At 42.2% G+C, this 24,340-nt stretch overlaps 1 protein-coding gene across 5 annotated transcripts in view; it reads right to left on the bottom strand.

Annotated features, from left to right (window-relative positions):
- adamts17 (ADAM metallopeptidase with thrombospondin type 1 motif, 17) overlaps window positions 1–24,340 on the bottom strand; it is a 97,488-nt gene that overhangs the window by 28,763 nt on the left and 44,385 nt on the right. For 3 of the 5 annotated variants that reach the window (XM_063880472.1, XM_063880473.1, XM_063880475.1), the window contains exons 8-13: window positions 16,682–16,787; window positions 9,778–9,918; window positions 9,310–9,463; window positions 6,432–6,533; window positions 6,134–6,279; window positions 4,061–4,230 (exon numbers count right to left, since the gene is read on the bottom strand). In XM_063880472.1, the coding sequence (XP_063736542.1) occupies window positions 4,061–4,230; window positions 6,134–6,279; window positions 6,432–6,533; window positions 9,310–9,463; window positions 9,778–9,918; window positions 16,682–16,787 (819 nt within the window). The remainder of the gene's footprint in view (window positions 1–4,060; window positions 4,231–6,133; window positions 6,280–6,431; window positions 6,534–9,309; window positions 9,464–9,777; window positions 9,919–16,681; window positions 16,788–24,340) is intronic. The other 2 variants (XM_063880474.1, XM_063880476.1) reach the window with 1 other exon arrangement.

Raw genomic sequence — 24,340 nt, 5'->3', positions numbered from 1 at the left:
GATCCATATCAGTCCATTCTGGGAAAGCATGAGAAAACAAAGGGAGATAAATATCACAGGGACTGCATGAAGTTCTGACACAGTCTGACAAACACCTAAATAAGAGCACTTAAACTTCCAAAGAATTTAGACTTCTGGACTGCAGAGGAATTTGCTCAGTTCATATCTCTTAAACACGTTTGTAATGTTATAAACTGTTGTCAAAGCTTTCGTGGTAATATCTCATTTTTTGTTTTCAACCTGGCCTTTTTAAAACTCCAGCTAGGGTTGTTGTGGCAGCAGTTATAACATTCAACCTGCAAAAGGCCCTCTGCTTTCTCTTCAGAGCCATTGGCAGGTTGGGAGGAGAGCCTATCACAGCTGTAGTCAACTGAGTATCCCGCCTGTGTCCTTATGAACCAGCATGTTCTCATAGGGTCAGCTCCAGCCTCGTCAGTGGAAGACACAGAGAGACAGAGGAGTCTTGTAGGAGTCTCGTTGAGGCGAATTCAATTTGAACTGGGATGAGTATCAATTTGTGATTTTCCCCTCTCCTTTTCAGACATGTGTTTACTTTCCATTCCTGCGCCTGATTCTTCTCGTAGATATTATAGGCCTCGAACAAATCAAGGATGTATAATAAGAACTTGATCCAGCGTTGGAGGCGGGGCCTCGTTCATTCCTGAGAGCTGCTCATTGGTTCATGAAGACAAAATGGCCTGAGATTCTTGAGAGCAAAACGTCACAAATTACCCATCATGCCTGGCTGTGGAGCATAGAGCATGCGCAGTTGAGTTTCCCCTTAAGCCCCGCCCCCGATCTCCCGCTCTTGGCTCAGTAGAATGAATGGAGAGAGAAAATAAACATGGATTTAGCTTTAAGCGCATTTTAAAACTTTAAGGACCTAATGTGTTTAATAAGGGCTATAACATGGTTCATACTGGTTAGTTTATTTAGTTAAAAAAAAATTGCCACCGATTTACAGACACCTCTTTCCCAATGTAAGTCAATGGGAAAAAGTCTTTCTGGGGCGGGTGACGTCATGGACTGATACCGAAGTTGTAGTACCCGCTGTCTGGCCACTACGAATATTTTCTCAAAGTCCGGGGGCTCGGCACAAATCCTCAGCACCATAACCTTTCCGCTCTAATCTTTTTAACTTGCTCGACTCACCAACAACACCTCGTCACAGGGGGCTGAGCAACCACCGGCCTACTACTCAAAAGACTGAGTTCATTTCTGGCTAAGCCTCCCTAAAATCGGTTTGAATCACACCAGGCACCCCTCCGCTGCTCTGTCCACACCCGACTCCTTCACCCACACATCCAGACCCTCTGGTAGAGGAGGCGGTCTTCTTCTTGCTCTACCTATTCCCGTACTTAACTCCTTCTTTCAAAATTCACACTAACCAATTCACCCCATTCAATAGACCATTGTTGTTGTGTACCACCTGCTATGGGGGGATTCTTGGAGGAATCAGACGCGCTACAATCTCACATCATGCTGGTACTCCTCTGTGACTCCAACATCCAGACAGAGAGGCTGTTTGATTTACTTCTCCTGCTAAACTACTCACAAAGCTGATCTCTCCTCCACCTCATATTCACCAGAAACTGCTCCACCTCTTTCCCCTCACTTCACATCTCTGATCGATACTTTATATCCTACTCTTTCTCCATCTCCAAACACAACAAGCCATTTCCTCTAACACTGTAGCTGTCTGCTGTAACCTTCACCCCCCCCTCCCTCTCCCTCCTCTCTGCCCTCCATTCTTCTCACTGTTGCTCACTCATGGCTCTAAACACTGACCAAACCATACACTCCAGCATGTGCACTTCCCTCTGCATCAGCCTATCGGTTTGCGACTCCCTCACTGCGAGGTGGACCCAGGAACACCTCAACAAAAAATGCCTGTTTTCTATCCTGATTCCACATGGTGGAACGAGCTCCCCATTGACATTAGGAGAGCAGAATGTTTACATCTTCTTTCGCAGAGAACTTACCTGTGTTGATGTTCCTGTATCTTTATGGTTTATTGCACTTATTGTAAGTTTTGTTTGGATAACATCGTCAGCTGAATGTAATCATGTTTGGACAATGTGTCCCACCCCCCCCCCCCCAGGACACCCTGTTTGCACTGTGCAGCTTCTTCAGTGACAGGCTGCTGCACCCGCGGTGTCTCACGGAAAGATACCAAAGGTCCTTCCTTCCTGCAGCGATCAGACTATATAACCATCATGGACCCTGGTAGACCCCACCCCCCCACACAAATAACAACACAGACCCCTTGTTGAGCAATACAAATGATATGCAATATATAGTGGAGGAAATAAGTATTTGATCCCCTGCCAATGTAGTTAGTGTACCCACTTACAAAGAAATGAACAGTCTATAATTTTTATAGTAGGTTTATTTTAACAGTGAGATACAGAATATTAAAAAAATAATCCAGAAATGTACATAAAAAAAAAAAAAAATTGATTTGCATTTAATTGGGGGAAATACGTATTTGATCCCCTTGCAACCAACAAGGATTCTGTCTCCCACGGACCGGTTAAATCCTCTCGTATTAAGAAATTACTCCTGATGTCAACTCAAGACCATAAGCAAGCAGTTTGGTGAGAAAGAGACAACTGGTTTGATTATTAGAAGATAGAATAAACACAAAATGACCATCAATCTCCCTCAATCTGCGGCTCCACCATCTAAGATCTCGCCTCTTGGGGCATCAATGAACATGAGAAAGGTGAGGGGTCAGCCAAGAACTACAGGAGGGACTTGTTAATGATCTGAAGGCAGATGGGACCACAGTCACCAAGAAAACTATTGGTAACACACTGCACCGTAATGGATTAAAATCCTGCAGTGCCCGCAAGGTCCCCTGCTCAAGAAGGCACATGTACAGGCTGTCTTAAGTCTGCCAGTGATCCTCTGAAGGATTCAGAGAAGGCTTCTGAGAAGGTGATGTGGTCAGATGAGACCAAAATCAAGATCTTAGGCATCAACTCGACATGTCGTGTTTGGAGGAAGAGAAATGCTGCCTATGACCCCAAGAACACCATCCCCAACATCAAGCATGGAGCTTTGGGGGGTTTCTCTGCTAAGGGGACAGGGCGATTCACCACATTGAGGGGATGATGGAGGGGGCCATGTATCATAAAATATTGGCTGATAACCTCCTTCCCTCAGTGAGGACACTGAACATGGGACATGGATAGGTCTTTGATTTTGTTTTTGATATGCTGTCCCTCCCTGTGAACATAAACCTACCATAAAAATGGCAGACTGTCAATTTCTTTGTAAGTGGGTAAACTAACTAAATTGGCAGGGGATCAAATACTTATTTCCTCCACTGTATCTACATATGCCTTTAATAACTGCAATATATACCAGGCTGCTATATCTCAGATCTGTTAACCGACATGTATTTTGTTCATTTTTAATTTTACATTGTTTATCTTTATTATTTATGTATGCTTCTTGGGTAATATTAAGCTGTCTCTGGCTCTTTTCTTGCTGTAACAAATACACATTTTCCCTCTGTGGGACGAATAAAGGTATTCTGATTCTGATTTACATGCAAATGTATTGATGCCAAGTATGAATTTCATTCCAACTGTGACCTGTTAAATCTAGGTTGCTAACAAAAGCAAACAAGGTCTCTGTTGTTCTCTCCTTGCAGTGGCTTTAATGCTCCCGTGATGTAAGCAGGAAATGGAAATGAGCAGGAAATTATCAGCAGGAAATGATGCGCACCTTAATGTTTGAATCAGGAAGATAGCCAGGACCCAGTGTCTCTGTGTTTGGCTCCGTAAATACACACTACCCATTTACATTCTTCAAAAATATAAATGGGTCATGCTATTGTTTAAAATATTGGGAATTAACGATGCTCACCTGGACGCTCAACAATGGATTGTGGGGTGCCAAAGTCACAAAAAATGGTCATATACCGAAACATTGTGCTAAAGATGGTTTTATCTGAAGTCAGTTCCATAATGTATTCTCAAAGGGAAAGGCTTTTAACTGTGTGTGTGTGTGTGTGTGTGTGTGTGTGTGTGTGTGTGTGTGTGTGTCTCACCATCATTAATAATGGCAGTCAGCATATTCCCCTTCTTCTTGCTGGCGTGCCGGTCGTAGGACAGACACTGCAGGTCTCTGAAGGTGGGGGTTCCTTTGGGACAGGGGGGACGTTCACAGGCCTTGTGCTCCACACTGAGCTTCTGACAGTGTCGCCCCCCAGGACCAGGCCTACACACACACACACACACACACACACACACACACACACAGAAACGCACGTACGTACGCACACACACACACACACACACACACACACACACACACACACACACACACACACACACACACACACACACACACACACACACACACACACACACACAGCTCAGTTTAGTAATTACACATGATATAAACATGTAGTGCATGGGTATACTCATGTGGTACAATCTGTTTGTACATCTTACTATTAAAAACAAAATGGACGAAGCTGTCAGTGTGTCAACAAGCATGTGATGTAAACACAATTGGAAGAAGAGCTCCACTCTGCTACCAATGTTCTACAGTTTAACAATATAACATGCACCTACAGCAAAGACCAGATAATAAGCTGAATGTAACGCTCACTGCCCATCAGTTGGAAACATCATTAAGCAGCGTGATGGTGCTTGTTTGGCTTTGACAGAAGTGGAGGATCAGAATTAACTTCTCTCCAATCATCACACGTGTATCTAAACAGCACCACACACACACAGGGATTTTAGGTCTCTACATTTAACCCATCCTGGTGTAAAGTCTGGCTCATATATACAGCACCCTTGCTTAAGGGCACCTCTCATAGTGTTAGCCTCCCCTCCATACTCAGGCGACCCTCCGGTTCCCAAGCTACAGCCACCCAGACTGACAGACCAGAAGAAGCCTAACAGACTTAAAGGTCCCCTATTATGCAAAATGCACTTCTTGCTGTCTTTTATACATACATATGTGTGAGTGTAAGAAAATAAAACCCTCTTCTCTTTTCCTCCTTGCCCACGTCTCTAGAAATGGGGGTACAAACGAGCTGATCCAGATTTGCTGTCCTTATGATGTGATAAGGGAAATGTGGGCTGGCTTTACATTGAACTCCTGGCAACATCCCGCCCATGTCCAAACCTATCATCCCCCATATTCGGCTAGCTGAATCCCCCGGAGCTGTGTGTGTGTATTCAACAGGATGTCTGCAGGAGGAACTTAGAGTAAAGTTGTTATATATATAACATATATATTATATATATATATGATATATATATATATAATGTCTCGGTTCTAGTGGTAAACACTGAAGAAAGAACAAGCTATGTGCTGTATCAGAAACAATGCGCCACGTGTTTTGGAAGTAATATGGTCTGCGTTTACATTAGCAAACAGCGCTAACACTCAGAGCTAACGCTGTACTGGAGAGACTATGTGTAATATAAATGTCCTGTCCTTGTGGTAAACCGAGAGAGAAACGTTTGAGCTCCATACTGTTTCAGAGATAATGCTGGATGTGGTTTGGAACATAATATGGCGTTTAATCACGGCAGCGTTTAGCTGAGTTTCTCCCGGTAGAAAACTCTCTTCAGAGGAGAGATCATGACGCTCAAAAGGGGCGTGGCCAGCAGCTCAAAAGGGGCGTGGTCAGCAGCAGCTAGTTCATTTAAAGCTACAGTCACAGAATCAGCACTTCAGGAACAGGGCTGAGATAGAGGGGGATGAGGCATGCTACAATGGGGGATCTGTTTGGTATTTTGAGCAAAACACTTCACAGACAAGTTTTGTATAGATATGGACCTATAATATATTGTTCAAATATAGCATGATTGGGGACCTTTGATTAAGCTTTTTTTTCACCGACTTTATGCATAGTTATGTATGTTATCATACATGTTAGAAATGTGTTCCTGTGTTGAAATGTCACATGCTTATTTTATTGGTTTGGTCTTGAATTATTTTATTAAAAAAAGAGAAACATTGCTGATGTTCTCCTAGGCTGGAGCTCCAGCTCATTGGCCGGTCTTCCGCTCCCATCCAATGAAAATATTGTAGGATTGTTGTTGCACTCAGGGAACATTTCGCACAAACACACACACAGACGGACAGTGGGGTGACATACGGAGGGTTGTCACATTTCCTCTGTCTGAACTGGACTCCAGTACCGCAGGTCCTGCTGCACATGCTCCACTGGCTCCATGGACTCCAGTCGCCGTCCAGATGCTGAGGGATGGGAGTCTTACTGACACACTCGCCCGCCCTGCACCACTGACACACACACACACACACACACACACACACACACACACACACACACACACACACACACACACACACACACACACACACACACATCATTTCAACTGCACTTGGAGATCAGAGTGTGTGTGGTGGGGGTGCACTGTGTGAGGGGGTCCTACCTTGTCTGCTCCACACTCTGTTCCATCAAGAGGAGGGTCAAGTTTGGTCTTACAGGAAGCATCTCCCTCGACTAAACACCACAGGCCTGCACACATCAGGTGCTGACACACACACACACACACACACACAAACACACACACACACACACACACACACACACACACACACAGTTCTCACATAAATGGCGGGGTTCACATGAGAAATGAACCATCACAAACATTTTATATCCCATTACTCATGTCATTCTCCCTGCTGTGAAGGCTTGTTTTTGGAGCGCTGACTGGTAACAACAACATTTGAAACAGCTGATGTTCACTACACTGGAGTTTTAATGAAAGGGCTTGGTCGAGAGAAATAGGAAATGAACAATACAATGATGTAGTGACATTCAGGCAGGGAGTAACAGATTACATGTAATGGGATTAAGTAATCAGGAAACAAAGAAAGGTAACTGTATTCCCTTTCAGTCACATGAAAAATATGTAATCACATTACTGTTGTGTTTCAATAAATTGAGGATAACTAGCAGGATCACAGTGTTATTAAAACCTAAACAGAGCATCTAGTGCGTGTAGTAAAGGATCAGATGTTCTCTCTCCTCTCGGCTGTTCTGTTCTGTTCTCTAATACTTTCAGAGTGAATCTATACGCCTACTGCCTGAATCTGCTTCATGGTTTCACTTTCTTTAGTTCATTTGTTCTGTGTTTAATTCAGCAGGTGTACCTATATGTTCATAAAATAGTGTGTGAGCTTAACTGTGTGTGTTAAACTAAAACGGAGTATTTTCTGTCGGCTCAGATTTGATTTCTCTTCTTTAAACTGTAGTCTGTGCTCATGTGTTTCAGTGTTAGACTGCTGCCTGAAGATGCCTCATGAAAAGCAGGTTTTCCTATCAATACAATCATTTCTGATCCTAAATATCTTGCTTTCTTCTTTTCTAAGGTCACATTGTTCTGTTGTCTCACATAATACACTTCAGTAAAAACATCTTATTGATGATCCCAACACCGCTCACATTGAAAGCCACAGTCTCTGTCCGTATTGAAGTTAAACAGGGCACGTTTACATCTTCGTCTAAATATAGTATATAGAGTCATTTCAATGGCTCCACAGATCAATGATGGACTCTGCACTTATTATGTGTCAGTGTATTTGAAGATATACGTATTAAGTGTATATCAATATATTAACAGAAAGGAAAAACCTAAAGAGAACCAGCTCTCAGGTTTGCCTTTTACCGAAAAATCTGTCATCATTAACAATTGCCTCTTTTGTCTTTATGATTATTAAATAAAACTCTCTATTTACATTTGACATTGAAGACCTGCCGGGACAGGGAAGGATTAAAGGACATATCCTCTGAGTCAATCTGCTGAGGTCAACAGCAAACAGTTTTATAATAGACAGTTATATCATTATTAAATTAGGCAAAAATACAAATAAATACACAGTGTAACAGCACTAAAGTCAGCTTCAAATGAAAGGTTTTTTTTCTTGTTAATGTAATACAGACCTGAGAGTGATGTGATGTAAGATGGTTTTGAGAAGTTGGAGACTGCAGACTAAGTATACTGTGGACAGCACTCTTCTTTTCTCTGGATATTACTTTTGAATCAAATGACAGGCCTGATGCTGACTGCCAGCTGGATTCACCGTGCAGCAGCTGCCTTAATATCAGGTTCACTCACACAGTTCCTAACGCTGGAATCTCAAGCATTTTTACAACAAACACCTGAGGACGCCTGAACCCCCGCCCCCCCCCGCTTCTGTACACATCCTGCACGAGCACAATATACATTGCATGTGGGGGCTAGGTGAACCCTCACCTGATCTCTCGTTAATTCACTCTTCAACCGTCTGATGGCAGATTCAGAACTGTACTATCACAGCCTGCTGAGCACTGTGTGTAGATGTGTGTATGCACGAGTGTGTTTGTAAGGACTCCCCATGTACAACCAGAAAGAGAAGATGCCATCTTATATTTACTGTTTGATGGAAACCTCTGCAGATAAAGAAAGGCTACTGGAACGTCAAATGTGACTTAACTACCTTTTTTGGTTTTGTTTATGTCATTGAGCCTGTCTCGTTGAAAGTATTTATACATGTAAGTGTTAATGGAATCAATCCTGATGTGATTACTAATCGCAACAGTAACACCATAATAAGGAAGGGGCTTTGTTGGAGCGGGTGGGGTGTTGTGTCATTTAAAATGTTATACAGTATTGTACTGATCATTGCATCTTATGTGTCCTTAAAACCAATAAAACGACCTTGATCAAAACATTTTTTTGACTTTACTAAATCATCAAGCACCCTGACCAAGAGAGCAGGGAACACCAGAGCAGCAGTCAGTCCTCCATGCATCAATGTGACATCTTTCATTATATTAATCTTTACCATATTTTTTACAGCTTTGGAGGACTCCTTCTCCAGGTTTACACTGACCGGTCAATGGATAGATATTTTATGATATTTGAATTGCTGTTATAACCTTTTTATCCCCATGCCAACAGATATGCACTGTACTTCTATACTCTGCTCTTAAACATTTAATACATTTTTTAGGCAGGTTAATGAATATTAACCTAGCTGATGGTGAAGTCCATAGGGACTTGGAACTGGAAGGTCCCAGGTTCAAGACCCCGAAAGACCAAGTGCTACAAAGGTGTCCCTGAGCAAGACACTGTTCCCTACACTGCTCCCGGGTACTGTGCATATGGCAGCACACTGCTTCTAACACTAGGATGACTCAGATACAGAATGTACATTTCCCATGTGGGACCAGTAAGAGAATATTCAGTTTTTTTTCTTCATTAATATGTAATACAAACTGAATAGTGTGTACTATTCAGTACTAGGACAAACAGAGTGTTGTACCTCCATGTCATTGCAGAAGGTGGCGTTGGTTCCAAACAGGATCTGGCACTGCTCGTCCACACTGTAGTGCATACCCGGCAGCTTGGGAGGAAGTCTCACTTGGTAGCGGCTCCGGGGGTCCGTGTGCAGGAGGCAGGCGCTGGCTTTGGACCTGCTTAAAATACACACAGGAGAGGGACAGGATATAACAGGCACATCAGGAACTGCTAGAGTTATATTGTCACCTAAATCAAACAGATACTTTTGTTATATATATACACTGTATATAACATTATTATTATAATATAATATTAGTCTGAGATAAGATTAATTAATAAAAATATAATCAGAACTGAGCTGGATTGGACATTCAGTTTCTATAGGTACACTAAGGAGTATTGTGTACATATGGAACTACATATGCTGCATATACTGAAGGGTTATTCATCTTTAAATTAGTAAGCTCAGGTGCATGTAGCTGTGTCTCACCTGAGGAAGTTCTCCAGGTCGTCTCTGCTGCAGGAGGACCAGGACAGGTCGCTGGGGTTTCTTCCTTTCACCCACTCCCCAGACATGATGTGGGAGTGACCGGTGCAGGTGGCGTGGTCGTCATCATGGCTCATGCCCATGCTGAGGAGGAGACGTGGATATATAGTCACTGGGTTAAAGATAAGGATCAATTTATTTAATACACATTTTTGCAATGATAAGATACAAGAAATGCTCAGTTCAGTTTGAGACCTGTGCAGTACACACACACATATGCACTTCCCTCCAATCAGCAGCAGGGTAATACACCTGCAACATACTGATTGACAGAGTCACAGCCTGAGGGCAGCTCTGACAGGAAAGGGCCCTTACCCACAATGCATCTGTGCAGCAGAGGAAGGTCTGTGTGTTGAAACAGGAAAGGATTCACTTAGGCAATGTTACAATTGTTACTTTTAATGTGTGTGTGTGTGTGTGTGTGTGTGTGTGTGTGTGTGTGTGTGTGTGTGTGTGTGTGTGTGTGTGTGTGTGTGTTTGTGTGTGTGTGTGTGTGTGTGTGTGTGTGTGTGTGTGTGTGTGTGTGTGTGTGTGTGTGTGTGTGTGTGTGTGTGTGTGTTTTTCCACCCAAAGCAATGACCTACATTTGCAAATGAAAAACAACCACCTTGTCTGAACTCCAGGCCGAGGCTCAGAAACGAATACATGGCAGTGCAGACTCTGGTTCAAATGAAGCCAATATAGAATTACACGCAAACCAATAGATCAGATTCTGAGATTCCTGCAGTATCTGCTGCCACAGCTGCTGTGTGTTACTGAGAGTCCTGTCCTTCATGAAGTCCCTGCAGCACGACGGGAAACCATAGAGAAATATTTCAGAGCGCAGCGCCATTACACCTTCATGTGTTCACCTTTATTATTACACTGCTAAGTTAAAATACTTGATTGGTCAATTAGTTTTCTCCACCATAAAAAAACAAGGAATACTTTGGACTGATGATGGCTAAACTATCCCCAGTAGAGAAAAGAAAAAAGGAACAAGAGAAGAAAGAGGGTAAAAGACACACTGGATGTCAGAGAAATCAACAAAAGGAGACAGACAGGAAGTAAACACTAAAGGGAACAGCAGAAGACGACAGACAGTAAGTGAACACTAATGGGAACAGCAGAAGACGACAGACAGTAAGTGAACACTAATGGGAACAGCAGAAGACGACAGACAGTAAGTGAACACTAACGGGAACAGCAGAAGACGACAGACAGGAAGTAAACACTAATAGGAACAGCAGAAGATGACAGACAGTAAGAGAACACTAACGGGAACAGCAGAAGACGACAGACAGGAAGTAAACACTAATGGGAACAGCAGAAGAAGACAGACAGGAAGTAAACACTAATGGGAACAGCAGAATGGAAGAGAAAAGGGGAACAGATTCGGACAGTTACAGTAAACATCGATCAGAGCTGCCGTCCTTTTAAGTCACAGTGCTGTAGCAGTAGATCCTGCCGCTGGTACACTTAGCGACGGGATTCTGATATCTCTTGTTGTTAGTTTTTCATTAATGACCCCCTCACTGCACTTTATCCCTTGCCTTGATGGCATGAAAACAACACCCGGTTACTACAGTAACATACAGAAGTCACATTCTTGATAAAATAGTCAGTCTGATATATTCATATACAAATGCTCACCAAATCGGATTTTTTTCTATCAGTATTATAGTAAAGAGGGACTGAAGCTGCGGGTCTGTCTTTGGGTGCAGATGTGTGGTGGAGCTTCCTGTTTGCTGAGCTGTCATTATCCTGTTTAATGAGGTCTGAACAGCTGTTCCAGAGAGCAGATGTGACTGAAGGAGTATTACATAATCACATAGCAGCTGATCATCATCTGCTGCTGAGTGTTCTACAAGCATCAACAGGATGGGGTAATGGATATGTGATTTGGCATAAATGGAAAAGATAAACAACGATTACACACAGAAAAACAGTCATCTGATGATCTATGGAGCTGCTGAAGAAGCGATCTATAAAAGGTAGGGCTGTTGATGCCTTAACGCTCACGATTAATCTGGAAACCTTAAGGTGTTGCTCCAATAATAACACAAGCTACATGAGTGGCACTGACTGGAAGGCACCGGACATCAGTAAGAACCGTCACTACCTTGAGGTTGCACTGGAGTGGGAGATAGTGGACACCACTGTAAGAACAGATACTACACACAGTATTATAGCAGCAGAGAGAATATGAGATAATATCACTGCGGCTCTCCAAAAAAGTGGCTGTCGATGCTTAGGCTCAGAATTCATGAATTCAGAATCAGTTATGAGAAATCATGTTAGATTCTGTCTGATCCATGCTGTAGTTGAGGGTAGAGCTCCTCCATTAGTTCAAAAAGGCTCACTGTCCGAACAGATGTCCAGTGGGTTTGTTCGATCACGGACGACTCTATCTCGTCTTAATGCCCTTTCATTGTTAAACCGGTAAACAAGACGCACTGCCATCCTTATTTTCCTTTTTGCTTGTTTTCCGTTACTATAGATACTAGTCTGTCTTTCCGATTTAAGCCTGCTCCTTCATAGGCATAAAAGTTACACCCACGCGCAACCTTAGTCTAAGTGGTGCAATACCCTTAACTTTAGTTTGGTCTTAACCTTCTGTTCTACTTCAGACATAGAGTTAAGCCCAGTCTTACGCCCAGCTGGTGCACTCCACTCCTGGTATGCATTTCATCAATATTTTTGTTAAGACCAAATACCTACAAAGCTAAGATCATCGTCATCAGCCACAGAAAGCTGTATTAGCTTAGCTGATATACTGTGTATGTACTCTGAATGCTGAGCTTTGATAGTGATCATTACCTGCTAACATGTAGGCACAAGGTATGTATAGGGGTATAAATGAGTATATACAGTATGTGTGCAGCTTATATCCTAACTGCCTTAGTGTGCTCTGTTTCCATTAAAAAGTACAACTCAACGCCAGCCTGAGCTCAGAGTTTATACAAGCTTTAATAGTTACTGAGTGTGTTTGTTTGTGAACCAGTGTGTGTGCTCATGTAACACTACTACCATATAACGTGCAGTTACACGGGCAGCAGTGAGACAGTGTTTGCAAGCTCAGTGTAAACTGTGAAGAGTCCTGAGGGAGCTGGCACAGCCGTGGAGCTGCCTCATTCACTTTGGCAGAACGTCCAGGTGAACCTGGCACATGCTCAGTATAACGGGGCTGTGAATGATGCCTTTATGTGCAGAGCGCATGTTTCCAGCTTTAATACACATCTTTCTGCCACACAGAGAGCAGAAGTACTCTCCTGAGCTTGGCTTGCATGAATGTCCCAGCACTAACTGCAAGTCGAGTATCTGCATCTACCATGTGAGAAACCCATATTTATTCATGCACCAAATAATATAATGTTTCCGGGTCTGCGTTATCCTTTTATCCTTAAATGGGAAAGTCAATTTCATAAGAGTCACAACTTTCCCAGGCACAGTAACCCGACTACTGCTATCAAAAAATAGCTCAGACTGTATACAGTATGGACACACCTCCCACATGATTCTTCCAGGGGCGGTTCTCGGGGGGGGGGGATTTATTTGTTGCTATTTATTGCTTTAGCAGTGGTCCGATAGGTGGAACTAATGTAACTCGGCCTTCTAGTCGGACCCCTTAGAGCGGTAAACCGCCACTGGCCGGTTGAAGCAGGCAGGAAAAAAACATCATTGTCATCTTAGACCAGAGGCTGTTTCCTTTTTACTTCAAGTAAGGTTAAAAGCTAGCCGTTGACAGACTAAAACTCACCAAAGATCGCAGGATATTGTTGCTGTAATGTGAACTTCTAGAAGAGGAAACCTCAGCCTGGGATGCAGAGACTGAACTGTTCATTGCCTTATATTCAGTGTTGCAGCAAATACTGTTTATATAATTTCATACGATTGTAACTTAGTTAATAAGTTACTTTTTTAATTCATCTTTTTTAACCCGCAATTATTGTGCCCTTCTTATAAGCTAAAAGGCCCCAGCCTGGCCCCTTTAGTAAAACTGTTCTAGCACCGGCACTGGTTTCTTCATTTAAAAAAGTTCAGCTTTACCAAAATGCTCTGAATGTTGTGAAACATGATTTCTGCTCAGAATCCATATTACATGACGTTACATGTCACAATATGGGTGACACATTTCTTACATCCAAAGATCATCTCGAACAGAGACGAGGGTTACTCCCTCTCATTAATGATCACCATCACAAGAGACACATTCTACACAGGTCACACGACGAGTGAGTGCACCATGAGCTGAGATTATTTTGTCACACTCATAAAATTGCATACAAGCAAGTGATGCAGTGTGAATGGAGATGAGCAGAAGCTAATGTACTCTGGGACATCATAAGGGAGCCTGAATGGACCTTTGCTCTGTGATCCTCCCCAGTGTTATATCTCGATGAATGTGCAGGGAGAAAGTGGACTTCCTGGTAAGTTTGGAAATCAGTCCGTCTGAAGTGTCCGGCATGTTTGCTTGCACAGAAAACAACAGTCAGGGAACCCGTCCCCTCACTGTTTGTGGACAGAAGACACAGAAAATGTCTCCAGCAGTCGAAGCGCTGCAGAGTGTATCCAAATACAGAATGCTTGTTTTCTTGGACTGAGACTCTCCAACTTTGTTCACAGCCACAGCTTCTGGAGGGCTGGGTGGTGGAGGTGCAACAACTGTCTAAACTCCACCTTGGACATTTCCTCTAACACCATCCCTGTTAGCTTGTCTGGTGTGTCTGAGTAGGAACAGGTTTTCATTTAATCGATGATTGGGTGTGAGCCAAGAACAAGTCATTTGGCTGCTGATTGGCTAAATGTTCAGCCTGTACACCACTGTGGCTAGTTTTTCAATTAGACTTCACTTTGTGGACTTCCGGTTATGGCGCTGAGCTGAGAGGTTGACACTCCCTAGCCCGGTTACAATTCCTACTAAAATCCTATTTTAAGTATTCGGAACCCACCTAAAACTGCATGATATTTGCTTCTAAACCCCCAAAACATTCATTATGCCACAGAAAACGTTAAAACGTCACCCAAAAAAGACGGAAAGCTCAACAGAAGACGGAGTAAGTGACGATGCCATGGCCGGATACAAGATGACAACTCAGCTAGCAAGGAGTGCAAGGGTAGCTCAGAAGCTAACGCTATCACCCCTGACAACCCCAACAATGCTATCCTACAAGCAATAAATGGCATGAAGACAACATTTTCATCTTCCATCAACAGCGTTAAAAGTGAGCTGACTAGGTGTCGGGGGAGAATATCCGAGATGGAGGAGCGAATATCAACGCTGAAGATGACGTTGTCTCCCTGCAGAGGAGAGCCGAGGGCCTAGAAGAGAAAGTTACCAAGCCTGCCTGGAAACCAGACAGCTTTGAGAACAGGTACACTTCACTTTGTTTTTCCCTTACCAACTTGTACACTCTAAAACTCTACCTGATTTAATATCAATATTAATTCAGAGAGAGAAACGTGTACACTTTAATGTATGTAGTATGCTATGTCTATATATGCTGTTTTAGTAGTGAGTTGTCCTGTTACGGAGTATTCTAACTCATTCTGTATTTTTTATACTGTGTATTATTTTGATTCTTATAGATACAGAATATATCGATCTACTGAAGTCATGTCTATATTTACTGCAAGTGTTCATTTTCTATTTCATCTGATTTTATTCGATTGTGTACTCATGGAATGCCTTGTAAACATTCGGCAGGGACAAAACTGTTACCCAGTTTGGGAATAATAATGTGTGTATATAATATGAAGTAATGTAATCTAATTTAATAAACTGTGAAGACAACAGAGGTGGGAAGTAGTGGAATTCAAATGTACTTAGGTACATTTTTCTGGTATCAGTACTTTACTCCACTACTTATTTCTCTGGTGAATTTTTACTTTTACTTCTTACATTTTGAACACAAACCTCTACTTTCTACTTCTTACGTTTTCAAAACAGGCTGTTTACTTTAGTTTGAATCTGCGTTTGGTGCTGTGATCATTATTATTTAGAGTCATTATGTGCCTATTAATTTTAACGCTATCCGTGTATCCATCATTTCCTGGTCTTCTCTAAATAAGAGGGACCAATGAGAACTCGGCTCCAGGCTACTCCCATCATCCCCTGAACCAGAAGCTAGCAGAATAATGGCGGACGTAAGGATAGAAGCGGAAGAGGCGGAGAAGGGGATGAACAAAATACACAGAGCAGCAGAGATATTCATCTCCCTCACCCACGGCCATACGTGAGGGAGATGTTCGCTATTATCGGGGCACAAAACCATTCATGCTGAATACGATGTGAATTGCGTCGACCCAAAACCCAGGAACTTTTGTCCTGTCCCCACGCTGGTTTTCTTGGCTTGTGTTCTAAATGGTGGTTGTTCACCGTTGAAACATTCATTAGCTAACAATGACATTATTACAATTTGAAATGGAAGATCTTTGAGGTTCTATTAATATAAAGTGAGCTCCAGTTACCAGGTACTCTATAAAACAGTTGGTAGTTATCTGTACTTTTGACCTGAGTACATTTCCAAACCAATACTTCTTTACTTTTACTTGAGTAAAGGAGTTTAGTCAGTACTATTATTAGTATATTTAAACAATTACTACTTTTAAACACGAGTATCTGTACTTTTACTTGATTAAAGAATGTGTGTACTTTTGCCATCTCTGGAAGCCAATGCACAGACATGTCTACTAAAAGACTTAGTTTTTATGAGATGAATTAGTTATCGTTATCAACATGGGAGGGATTTAAACTCCAGTACCTGCTCTGGACTGGTCCACCATGAGCCCCCTCTCTCACGGCGGCAGCATGGACAGAATATCAGTATGACAACATGACATGCAGCTTTAGGAGAGTGAAACCTACTTGTGTCCCAGCTCGTGAGCGATGGTGAAGGCCAAGTTGAGTCCATTGTCCTCCGCTAACACACACTTCCTCTTGGTACTGCAGACACCCCCCAGATACGCAATACCTGCAACACAGCAACATGACATAACAGTGAGTTTAATAAACAAAACTTTGAAATGTGTTGTGATGTTTGTCACCAAGAGGTGATTTGGAAGAACACAACATGTCTCTATTCACTTCTGATTTATAGGGATGAATTTAATGTGACCCTATTTCCCTTCACTTTATTTGATGGAGTTTCAGTGGGCTATGGACTCCTAAAAATGGAGTTGCTTTCAGCTTACTCATGTTCTTGTCAACAATCTCCACCACTGGAATCAGAAAGTTGTAGACGCAAATAGCAGGAGTTAACCAATCAGAGTTATGTTTCCTATGGTGTCCCTCTGAAGCACAACCTCCATCTTTAATGACGTCATCCTCTGCACAGCCAATGGCAGAGCTATACAGTGACCCTGTTCCTGTTAACATAAGCCCCTCCCATTCTCAGGACTAACATTTTTAAATCTCTAAAAATAAGGTCAGAAAAATATAAATAAAGTATCATATTCGTGTAATATTACTAGAATCTCTTTAAATATGGTTTAGCAACGGTCGGTCATTCCAAAAATACACATTTTCTCAACCAAGCAGCATGAATCCCATCAGAGGGGCCGGACTCCGGTTAATGCAGATCAGGGGTGAAACAGCAGGGCATCATGTTCCTTATTAAACAACTATATTATTGAAACTGAACCATAGTAGAACATGATCTGAGTGAAGAAGTACTCTGACATGTGTGAAGTCGGTCGGCTGCTTAAATATACAGTATTTGTAATCCAAGAAACATTCAATCAACCTTTAACCAGGCACTGGAAACACACACACACACACACACACACACACACACACTTTCTGACGGTCTATGGAGCCTTTCAAAGCCTCAGAATGTCATGAAAATGAAATAAATAATAAATTAAACCCAGATTACAGACGGAGAGACAACAAGATCAAGTTTTAGTCTACTCAGGCGACACAGCAAACACGTATCACTTCACTGTCGGGTCGAATAAATGAAGCTTTAGGATTTAGGATTCAAGACAGAGCTGGTCGGAGGAATCAGACGATCAGCTGGATGTTTGCCTCTTAGATAAAGTGGAGCATTAACTTCACGTGATAGAGAATTTACGCTCAATTGAATCAACTTTCCTGTTGTGTCACAACTCTGTCACAGTGTGGGTCATTATAAGCTCCAGTGACTGCAAATAAGAAGCAGAGAGTTAGCTGAAAGAGTTGGTACAGGTCCGGTAGTGGCCAAAGATCCACTTGTCTTCGTAAGTTTACTGTTACGTATGTATCTCCGATGTAGTGAGTTCAGAAGTAAAGACACAGTCAATCTGCTCTGCAGTGAAACAACACACTGACTCTGAAGAGGAACGTTTTTTTCAGTTGTTCTCATCAGATAGCATTACCACAGCTGGGCTCTCTTCTGTCATTCAGAAAGTGATGATTTTTTTTTGTTGATGATGCTGTCAATCGATCCCTGGTGCGGACCAAACCATCGCAGAACTACTGCTTCACAAAGGTGAGCATCGGACTATTACATACATTACACAAGTGAGCAAGTTCCTCTTTCTGAATTAATATTGAAATGCAATCTGGCAGAGTTTGAGAACGCTATGTACAAGTTGTTAAGGCAAAACAAAGTGAAGTCTAATTGAAAAACTGAACTATGAAGTGGGGAGTTATCCAGAGGAGAGGAGTGGTACAGGCTGAACATTTAGCCAATCAGCAGCCAAATGAATTGTTCCTTGGCTCACACCCAATCATCAATTATATGTAGTCTGAAAGGATTTTATTAGAGCAGGTATGGGATCTGAGCGGGATTTCAAAGCTAAACTCCGAATTAATCTGTTTGTTGTGAAATCTGTTCAGGAAGGGATTTTAAAATCAGTCTGTAAGGTCTAGTATATAACCTTCAGTTCAAGTCCATTAAACAATTGAAGTTAAAAGCTATTCTACAGTGAAAAGTCCCAAATCAGAGTACCAGACCCCTCATGCGTCCCCCAACATTCCCTCTGCACCATCATCCATCCATCCATCCATCCATCTATCCATCCATCTATCTATCCATCTATCCATCCATCCATCCATCCATCCATCTATCCATCCATCCATAATTTTTATTATTATACTTTTTATTTGTGGGCGAATATTACATTACATTTTCTATTGTTTTCCTCATGAAGATTGAGTTATCACATTTTTTATTTTTCAAAGTTTTAACTGACGAGTCACACATAAAACAGTACCTTCGCGGAAAAGTTTATGGGGTAAAAACACATCCATTGTTATATTATCTGTACACACTTACCCTGTGAAGGGTCCAGGAGGGCCTATCCCAGCTCACTTTGGAGCAATCTACAGTCACCCATTCACCTAGCCTGCATGTCTTTGGGCACCTGGAGGAAACCCTCACACACAGCGAGAACATGCACACTCCACAGAGAAAGGCCCAGCTGTCTGGTGGACTGGAACGAAGGAAAGAACCCCACCCTGGAAAAATATACCAACATTGTATTTTGAGAAAGACCTTTGCACTGCTGGTGATTTAGAGCTGCGCTTTTCTGAAGCTAGCATTAGTGCTACTACGTCTTACAACGATAAAAAAGCAACAAACAAAAAGCTTTAAAACTACAGGATACCCTGCCAAATAGGGTGCATAGATGATGGAGGGGTGGTGAAGGGACCCTTTAAACTCTTTACTGTCAATGTAACTTTAAGCCATGCTCCAACAAACTTATTGTCACTTAAACCTAAGTTACACAAGCTTAGTACAATAACTTTCACAGGCGTCATAGGCGGCGCCAGGGTAGGGCTTGGTTGGGCTATAGCCCTACCGTTAGCCCTACCATGAAACCAACTAATATTCAATGAGTCAGGCCCACTTGAGGGAATTAAACAACACGAAGGGAGACCAAGTTGATATAGATTTCAAATAAATAGTTTATTAATTAAAATACAAGTCAGTAGATGTTTGCCTGCTGCGAACACGACTCGTCTTGCTTGGGGTGAAGTCGTCCCGCCGTACTCTTACCATCCATTCGGCTCTCACCGACACATCCACTGGAAAGCTATAGAAGTTTATAGTACTATTGTACCTCGAGGAATTCATACAAAGTGGTTCACAACAATAGGGTGCGGTCTTTTTCACGCGTTGATACGCCAACCGCCTCTCTTTCACCCGAAATCCACTCATATTTAAACTTTGTCAACCAAATTATTAGCAGCTACTCTAAACTGGTCTCCAATCTCCACAACAACACAACCTACCGGAAGTAGTCGAGCGTACACTCAACAAACGGAAAATAACCGGAAGTTCTATTGTGCTCGTAGCCTATTAATCTCAGGTCAAACTTTATCACGGATACATTTGTTTTTAAACGTCGTCGGACAGAACTACAGATGGCGGTGGCGGGTGTGTTGGATGAGGACACACCTTTGACACCTGCAGGGGAAGACGACCACTCCGGTCCCGCGTCTTCCATGTGCCAGGCTCGGCTGGACGAAGATGAGCAAAAAGAAGAGGAGATGGAGCAGGGGATGGAGCAGGAGGAAGAGGACGAGGAAAGGCCAGCCACAGCCAACCATTGCGGGCACGGACTCTGGCCATGATGCTAATGCTACCACTGACCTTAGTCAACGACCCGGGGATGGACCGCGGCGCCCCATCAGGAAAAGTTACCCTTCAAGGCTAATAGGTAACCAGCGGAGATCTTTCAATGCTGCCTGGTTTGGCACATACAGCTGGCTTGAATATTCGGTTGAGATGGACGAAACTTTCTGCTTCGCCTGCCGACATTTTTTGGGCAGTGGTGGTGCTCTTCCTTGCTGCGGTCTTGTTGCCTAATTAGCATACTTAATTTGTTGGAGATGTGTTTTGACTCTTGGCTGTTGTGTGGTAGACTATATGGCTTTAGCACAACGTCGCTATTAACTATACGGTCTCTCTCTCTCTCTCTCTCTCTCTCTGTGTGTGTGTGTGTGCACGTGTGTTTCCAGCTGTGGGAGGGTGTTGTTTTATTGAATATATATTCACATTAAAATTATGGCATTGATTTGAGCCCCACCGCTGTATGGGTTAGCCCCACCGTAGTTGAACCAGAAAAAAATACTCGGTCAAAATAGTAGTTTGACAAAATACAAACCTGGCCTTGCAAGCTAGTCCACCAACAGTGATGGGCAAGTTACTTCCAAATTGTAGTACAGTACGTATTACTTATTACTGTCTTTTTAAAGTAATAAGTTACATAACATTATTACTGTCTCTGAACTGTAATGTGTTACACTACTTCTGCGTTACTTTGAGTTACTTTCACCAAAATAACCACTAAAGTATGGCTTTAAATGTTGAAATGTAGTTTATTGCAGCTCATTAATTAAAGCTATCTATCTATCTGGCAGTACATGCTGAAAATTAGAGAAATACCTAGAAATTAAACTCATGCTCCGTTTAAGTGGGCTGAATAATAGCTGATACCGGTAACATGACGTCGCTGTTTGTTATTAATAGTGGTGTTTTTGTACAAAACTGGTGGGGCACAAACTTGAAACCTAGATATTTATATATATATGCTTCTTGTACCTGGAGTAAAGAGTGCTATAACAAAGCAAAACAAAATAACAACAGCCATCATGCTTCAGCATGAAAACATCAGACTGTGGGAAAACACAGACACTCGTCACCGTGGTTACAACAGCAATCTATCCAGCAGATGGATAGCCTAAGGCTAACACAATCAACATAAACTATACTTTCGCTCACCAAAGCTCCAGTAGATGGTCAACTTCTTTCATGTTCTGTTTGTATTACTTACCGCTGGTGATGGAGTCCTTCCATCATTAGGAACGTAGGTGTGAGCCCGAACGCTCAGTGTTGTAACTGCATTACTGAGAATTGTAACGGGTATTATATTACCCAAATTTCAGAAGTAATGCATTATATTACTGCGTTACAGAAAAAAGTAATACATTACTGTAGCTCCATTATTTTTGTAACGCGTTACACCCAAACCCCCACTCCTTACCCTAACCCTAGTAACAGACCAGACACTACGCTCATTCACCAACAGTACAAACAGACATCATTGAACATTCCAAAAGTTCTCAATCCAAAAATACTAATTAATTCTACATGGAAAAACAGAGAGTCAAGCAAGGCCCCCATTTTACCAAACCACTTTGAAGGTGGGCTCTGACCAACATAGCACTATGAGAAAAAAGAGAGGGGGTACGGTCGAATAGTCAGTATATCTTAAGAAGGTTCCTAACGGAGTGAAAGGACCCGGAAGTACGTCAATGTCCGCCATGATAAGAGCTGTTGGAATTCTCTAGATGATAGGAAAGGAGCTCTGAAACTTCCTTTATAATCTGCTTTAGTTTAGGAAACACTGGACCTTCCTTTACGAAAGGAAAGGGGAAAATGCTGTCCCACAATGCCTTGCGGCCGCAACTTTTAACATGACACAACATTCGGCCGTTCACGGAAACAGCCGATCGTGACGAGAAATGCGTTTCATGAAAGTTACGGTGCTCATTAAGCAGTTTAAAACGTATGCCATAACTTGCTAAAGTGCTTTGTTTTGAACGTTCAATACTATATGAACGTTACACTAATTACTGTAAGATCATCTAATCTAATCTAAAGTCAACATTTCAGTGTTAAATGAGTTGTGTAGAGTTTCTTAAACTCTTGAAACCTGTTTGAATGGTGATTCAAGTGGATTAACACGTTGGGAGCAGAGAGTGAGGGTGACCCCGACCTTGCTAATGACCTCTGGGTTCTAAGGACTTATAATGGAAGTAGCAGACTTGTAGAAACAAAAGAAATATTGGTAAATCAATGAAGTTACTAAATAATGTGGTATGAAATAATTACAAATATCATCATGACGAGGTGGTTATATTGAACCTGCGTTGGATAGCTTGGTTGTTTCTGACACAGGTCACCACTCTGAAGAGTCTGCAGGCTATAGGAACAGCTTGATTTTAAATGCATTATAGGATAGATGATCGCTCTGCTGCATCATCATGCTAGATATTGTGCAGAGCAGACCTATTTGGGAAACCCCAAATAAGGGGATTTCATATTGGTCTGTATTCAGGCTGAAACCCTACTCACTAGAAACCTGTTGGCTGATCAAACCAGATGTTGGCCTGAACATGTATTTTGCCCTCTTCACTATTTTGCTGTTTTACAGCCAGGCATGCTCAGTGATAGGCAAATATGCAGGTGTAATATTGTTTCTAGGAGACAGGAATCAGAACAACATGGAATTGTATTCAAATCAAGCTGATCAGAAGAAAAAAAATCTGTCACATGCAGTTTTCAGATCAGATTGTTAACATGGCTGTTTAGCAGTTTAGCAGGAAAACCGTGTGGTAATGAGATATATGTTTGAGGAAATAACAACGTACAATTCACCATTACCATGCATAAACTGAGAATAAACATTTTGACTGATTAATTCATTTCTGACTTTAAACTCAGAGTCTCAGACAAGGCCACTTTGTTCTCAAAGTTTAAACTGATGGAAACCAACACAGACAGACACACAGTTATTTTGAATTGATGTTATTAAAAGTTATTGAGAAAGTACAAGTTTGGTCGAGTAGTTAGCTTAATCGTTATTTGTTTTTTTAATTGAAATATCTTCAATCGCATTCCCTTGCAACGTCTATATGTCTAAAGTTTTATTTTCAGTAATCATGTACATTTGTTGAGGTGCATGTTAAACTGATTTGCATCTGTTGTAATCACAGAAGTATAAATAAAAATGATATGCGTGCAATCTTAAGTGCAATCTAAAGATAACTTGCAGATTCACTTTCAACCGTGAATTGGTTTAAGAGTAAGTGACATTTATTCCACCCAGATGTTCTTTGGTTTACTAAAGCATTAATTTACAAGAAGTCAAACACAAGTGCACGTGTGTTATGGGCATTTTATAAGGAAGCAAATAAAACATGGTGCTTGCCGTTCTGGGTAAGCAGCTTTCATTGGGACGAATCGGAATCTGAGCTTTAAAAATCCCCTTTAAATGGCTTTGGATGGTAGTTCTAAGAAAGCCTTGACCATACAGGCCCTATAAAGCCCAAGTGAATAAAACAAAGCGTGTGGTATGTGAGTGGTGACGCTCCGCAGTGAGGTCACAGATGTGGCTCAGATTTTGTGCAGCATCAAAGATCCAGTGAAGCCAGCACTTCTGAGGCTTAAGCCCCCACACAAAGAGCTGGATCCTCAGCGCTGCGGTTATCAATGCTGGGTTTTGACCCGGTGTTAGGGGCCAACTGGCTGATCAAACAGTGATGTGTTGGCTCACAGAGCTGGCGGCACATCCAGCCAGACAGCCTCAAAAGAGCCCCAAAGCCTGGTCAGGCCTCTGGACCCACAGCGCTGTGCCGCCCACCAGCAGCTTCAGCCGGCCATTTATTTTAGGCTAATTAGCCGTTATAACATGAAGGGCTTTCATTGAGCCGTTGAATCCTGACAGTCGAAGCTCCGAGTGCTGACACCTCAGGCCTGAGTCAGCTTGGAACAGATGCTTTGTTCACCCTCACACACATAACAGGCTGTTAATA

Source organism: Eleginops maclovinus, chromosome 4 (assembly GCF_036324505.1).
Source record: "Eleginops maclovinus isolate JMC-PN-2008 ecotype Puerto Natales chromosome 4, JC_Emac_rtc_rv5, whole genome shotgun sequence".
Lineage (NCBI taxonomy): Eukaryota > Metazoa > Chordata > Actinopteri > Perciformes > Eleginopidae > Eleginops > Eleginops maclovinus.
This window is presented reverse-complemented; position numbering and strand designations above follow the sequence as displayed.